The 5,270-nt window shown below is 37.3% G+C and overlaps 1 protein-coding gene across 1 annotated transcript; it reads left to right on the top strand.

Moving 5' to 3' along the window:
• Positions 1-362: 362 nt before the first annotated feature.
• LOC118824556 lies at positions 363-4,704 on the top strand. Its single transcript, XM_036594800.1, has 7 exons — positions 363-639; positions 873-935; positions 1,394-1,456; positions 1,691-1,753; positions 2,848-2,910; positions 3,137-3,265; positions 3,370-4,704. The coding sequence occupies exons 1-7, from the start codon at positions 405-407 to the stop codon at positions 3,648-3,650; spliced, it is 897 nt and encodes a 298-aa protein (XP_036450693.1). The 5' UTR covers positions 363-404; the 3' UTR covers positions 3,651-4,704.
• Positions 4,705-5,270: the final 566 nt, after the last annotated feature.

The following is a 5,270-nucleotide window of genomic DNA, read 5'->3' as shown; positions in this document are numbered from 1 at the left end:
CATTTAACATTACAAGAAAAACATCAACAACACCTTTGTTTTTGTTTTTTTTTTTTGGTTTCATAAAGATGCAGAAGGTGTGATAATGGGTTTAATGCACACCAGTGGGTCTGAATGACACATGATTCATCACAACCATGGAGTAAGGAGTTATTTTGATTACATCCATTTGATTTTTGGCCAGACTAGCTGCAAAGCAAAGTAGGTTGTCAACACACAAGCCCACAGTGTACTGCACTATGTATCAGGTGATCATTTTCCCATGTGTTTATCTCCAAAGACAGGGCCAGCATATCTGCACCTGTTACAGTACTGATCAATCATTGACCCTGTTGACTTACAGAAGCTCACTGTGTGAAGTCTCTCTATAAAAGGAACCCAATATAAGCTGTAATTATCTCAGGATGAGGGTCAGTGTGGTTCTGCTTTGGTTCTGCTTGTCTTGTGTTCATCTCCAGAGAGGTGATGACCAGCTTGCGGTGGAGGATGTGGAAAGATCAGGGCTGAATGCAAACCAAACCAGCGTCCAGCCCGATGTGTGGACCGAGCTGAGGGATCTGAGGGACATGGTGGTGGAGCAGAGGGTGCAGCTACAGCTCAGTCAACGCCAGATTGAGGAGCTGAAGAAAGAAACCACAGGTAAATTAACGGATTTGAATTCCAATAAGCAGAATACTTTCTCAATGACAGTAATTCAGTAATTATTACCATCCAGGTTCTAGATTCATTAAAGTGTTTTAACCAGTGGATAATAATGATATGTTCATATTGTTTGACATGGGTCCACATTATTTAAGTTGTTCTGTACTAATTCATAGATTCATAAGGTTAAAGGTTGTTCCACTTTTGTTTCCTTTGTTATCATGTTTAAGGCCTAAACAACAGGCTGATGGTCAGCGAGAGCCAAGTGGAGAAACTAAAGCAGGACAATGAAGGTAGAGGACAAACTGAATTAAAAGTATTAAAAAATCGAATAGAATCACTAATTGTTGAGTTTGCTAAACTGAAAATTTCCCTTTTTTGCAGAATCTATGTTTCCTGATGATTCAGATATAATAATACAGTCATATGCAAATGTTTTGGCACCCCTTGACAATTTTTTGTGAAAATAATGTAATGCGTCCTCTAATACAATACAATACAATTCCACACATTTTAATGCACAGTTAGGGTTTACTTGCTGAATGTAACATATTAACTTGTACATAACCTGTACATAAGTTATGGCACCTATTTTGTTTGGCAGAAAAAAAGGTCATATTTAAATTTCTTCAATGCAGAGGATTTTCACTAAGAATATAAGCAACACATAGATTTTAAGATTGTAAGATTTAAAATTTGCACTTTAGCGATGTCTTTGTTGTTGTTTTTATTTGTTATTGTTGTGTTCAAGACACAAACAAGAGACTGCTGGCCTGTGAGAACCAAGTGGAGGAGGTGAAGGTAGAAAATTCAGGTAAAAATAATAAAATCAGAAGAAATGGAAACAAATATGCTATTAAACTTTGCTCCCTGTAGCTTTCAGTTGTGAACATTTACATATTGCCTCATTAAGTTTTCAGTCTTCAGGATTGAGTTGTATTTTTTAAGCAGCTGAAATTTTAAAAGCTTTTTTAGAAAATAAATAATGATTCATCTAATTATGTTATTGAAGTTTTTCTTTAATACTGTTTTTGTCTTTGTGTTTAAGCCATGAACAGCAGACTGCTGGCTAGCGAGAACCATGTGGAGGACCTGAAGAGAGTGACTTCAGGTACAGGAAGAAAAAATCAAAAATAAAAGCACGCTCCAAATGTGTGGTTTTTAAAGAATTTTAAGTATTATTAATTTCTAAATCATTTCATAAATATTGAATTTAACTGCTTACAGAATCACTACAACAAAAAAACAAACAAACAAACAAAACAAAACAGAATATTTAAATTAAATTTTCACTTTAAATCAGCAAGCTAATATTTTTTTTTAAATCTTAATACATTCTCCCATCTGGTTTACTTAAGGAAAGCATACTTTCAACATCAGACCATGAAATTTTTCATCTTTCGGTCAGTCTTCCAAAATATTTTGGCAAAATTTTAGATGTCTATCATTTCTGTGTTTCAGCTTTGGAATCAAAACTTTGGGATTATACATTTCAGTATGCATTATTTAGAGCTAGGAGTCCTAAAATATAATAATGAATTTCAGATTTTTAGAGCTACGTTCACATTACCAGGCTAAAGTAGCACAAAATCAGATTTTTTTACCCTAATGTGACTCAGATCTGATGTTCTCAGGGCTGTGTGGACGCAAATCTGATCTTTTCAAATCCAACCTGAGCTACTTTCATATGTGGTCCTAGATCGGATACATATCCGATTCGTGGCCATGTGACCTTAATGTGACGCTGAGATCAGAATTCATGTGAATCACTTACCTAAACGAGTGTGAACCATCCTGTCAGAGAGATTGGATTTGAGCAAAAAATCGGATTTGAGCAACGAGGCTTGTAATGTGAACGAAGCCAAAAATGCTGATGTGCAATGTACTATTTACATTATGTGCTATGTAAATAGTTTAATAATGTATAGTGGTGTGAAAGCGCAGTTACACACTTCCACCAGAGAGGTCTCCAAATCCACAAAACCAACACAGTGTAGCTTTAAAGGCCAAGCTGAGTGAGAATTACTGCCATAGTTATAATAGCAAATGTCAGTGTTAAAAGGCTGCAAACAATGAAATGTTATTTCAATCCTTACTTGCATTGGTAGAAATCTTAAGGCAGCCACGGCTCTGATTCCTGATTGCTCCATAATCTGATCTTTCTCAGCTGGTCAGATAGTTTGTATTGTTCTGTGTGTCTCACAGCTTTGGAGGGGAGAGTGGTCTCTACTGAACTGGGCGTGGAAGGACTGAGAGAGGAGAATGCAAGTAAGACTTAAATGTTTTCTATTACTCTATTATTTTACTCATACAAGGATAGATTTGTGGGTATGGTGAGATTTTATTTTTCTTTATTTTTACATTTTCGTACTTAATTCTTTGAGTTATTAACATTTTGATTGGATTTATAGTTTATGAACAACATTCAAACATCAGGTGCTAGGCTGAGTAATCCATCCCTGATTTTGGTATTTTTCCATGTTGCTGCTTGCAGACAGACCAAAGGTGGCGTTCTCATTTGCTTCAGGCTTAAATGGCTACCTTGGGCCATTTAATGTGGTCACCATACTGGTTTTCCGCAAAGAAATCACAAACATTGGAAACGCATACAGTCCAATCACAGGTAAATGCACAGTCAGTACAGAGACAGTGTCTGATGTCTGGTTTGGATCTTCTCTCTGGTGATGTAGAGACTCTGTACTGATCCATCTGTTTCTCCTTCTGCAGGTGTTTTCACTGCTCCACTCAGAGGAGTCTATTACTTCAGGTTCAGTCTATTTAATCTCAACAACTCAAACATGATGAGCGCAATTTTGTTTAAAAATGAGGAGTTTATCTTATTTGTGTCTGAACGGCCAGAAGGATCATATGAGTACGTCTCCAATGCTGTGTCTCTGCTGCTGGAGAAAGGAGATCTTGTGTACATAAAGCTCGCAAGTGACCGTCAGGTTTATGATGACAGCAACAACCACTGCATTTTCAGTGGCTTTTTGCTCTTTCCCGTTTAAACAGTCTGATTAATGACTTTTGCCATTACCACATTAAATTAAAGCCATATCAAGACCACAGAAAGCCACAGTAGATCGCATGTGACCTGAATTTTACACAGAAGAAGGCAGTTAATCTTTTAGTTAAACAGACAGATGCTAATGCTAAGTTGCCTCAGCTAAAATTACTAGCCTAGCCTTTTTCAGCTCAAAAACAGCTAGTTTGTGCGGAGGTAGTAAACGGATGCCAAGTGACACTAAACACTTAATTTCATTCAATTTATTTGTGCCTTTGTTTTCTAGTGCCATGTGCTTTTGTTGTGGTGTTAGGTCCTCCCCTGTCCTCCCCTGACTTCAGCCTTCACCTGTTCCTCATTTCCTAGCCCCATCTTTTCATGAGTCTCGGGTGTTCCTTGCCTTCCATGTTAGTATATATACCCCTTTGTTTGCTTTGTTCCCTGGTCAGCATTGTTTGTTATTTGATGTTGCATGTTCCTGGTTTAGGTTTGTGATCTTTGTGTTCTTGTTTCGCTGCTTGTGTTTGCTTTGCGTGAGTCCAGACTTTGTGTTTCATAATTTATCTAGTCAGTTCAGGATTGTAATGAAGACTCTCCAGATGGGTTTGAATCCATTTACTCAAAACACAGTATCAAAAGTCACAAAAACCAGAATCAGAGTCCAGGCAATCCATAAAAAAAATCCAACAGATGTGAACAAACAAGGCTTGGTACGCAGATGACCTGGCAATACTTCACAGAGATCCAGTGTGAGTGAAGGTCCTTATAAAGGGAGGTTAATGAGCTGCAGGTGAAAGAGGTCAAGGTGTCACTAGGAAGCAAGTCAGTACTCAGGTGAGGCTGACCTCTGGTGACGCGTTGGGAAATGGTTCAGTGTTTTGAAGCATTTGACACCTGGCTCCGTGCTGCCATCTACTGTCCAGTTCAATTTCCTACAATGACTGTTTCCTATTAATTGTCATATTTCCATTGAAGCTCATTCACACAAAAAAAAACTTGATTACAGCACGTATATGTTAATTTGATCATTTGGACATTCAATAAATATACCACTGACATATGATTTTCCATCTTATATTAACTATGGACACAGAAAATCATATTAAAATAGCTTTATTTGCCCATAATGGCTTCTCATCATACATCTTAAACTTCCCAGGTAATGAAAAGTCATCAGGCACTGAAGAGGTGTTATTTGAGTATGATAGCATTTGGTCACATATATCATACGTGTCACTTTATTTTGGCTGGCTAAATGAAAGTGATCCCATACTTGAGACCCTGGGTCTCTTTCTTGAGCCTCCATGATAGATCTGTTTAATTAACAGAACAATCTCTGTGGTGTTTCTTTTTTTTTTGTCTTTCTCGAGGAAACCCTCAAATTTGGACTTTTTTCACACACTTTTGAAACTTCCTCTGGGTAAGTGGGCATGGATGGGTTCAGACACAAAAATAGGCCAAGTATAGATGTCTTTTTATATTTATAGATCAGTGTACAAACAGTGCAGGAATAAGGTATAAAATATTAGAAATATGACTACTGAAAACAACAGAAACCATTTTGGAGTTCACCAGCTTAACCCATGGAAGAAGCCTGGGGAATTTGAATCTCTTTCAGTGACGT

Source organism: Colossoma macropomum, unplaced genomic scaffold (assembly GCF_904425465.1).
Source record: "Colossoma macropomum unplaced genomic scaffold, Colossoma_macropomum, whole genome shotgun sequence".
Classification (NCBI taxonomy): Eukaryota; Metazoa; Chordata; class Actinopteri; order Characiformes; family Serrasalmidae; genus Colossoma; species Colossoma macropomum.
This window is presented reverse-complemented; position numbering and strand designations above follow the sequence as displayed.

Bases quoted from the DNA above. Each gene is read 5' to 3' on its own strand.
- LOC118824556 (XM_036594800.1), top strand. From the start codon at position 405: ATGAGGGTCAGTGTGGTTCTGCTTTGGTTCTGCTTGTCTTGTGTTCAT. The intron at 936-1,393 runs GTAGAGGACAAA...GTTGTGTTCAAG, and splicing joins ACTAAAGCAGGACAATGAAG to ACACAAACAAGAGACTGCTG. The intron at 2,911-3,136 runs GTAAGACTTAAA...TGCTGCTTGCAG, and splicing joins ACTGAGAGAGGAGAATGCAA to ACAGACCAAAGGTGGCGTTC.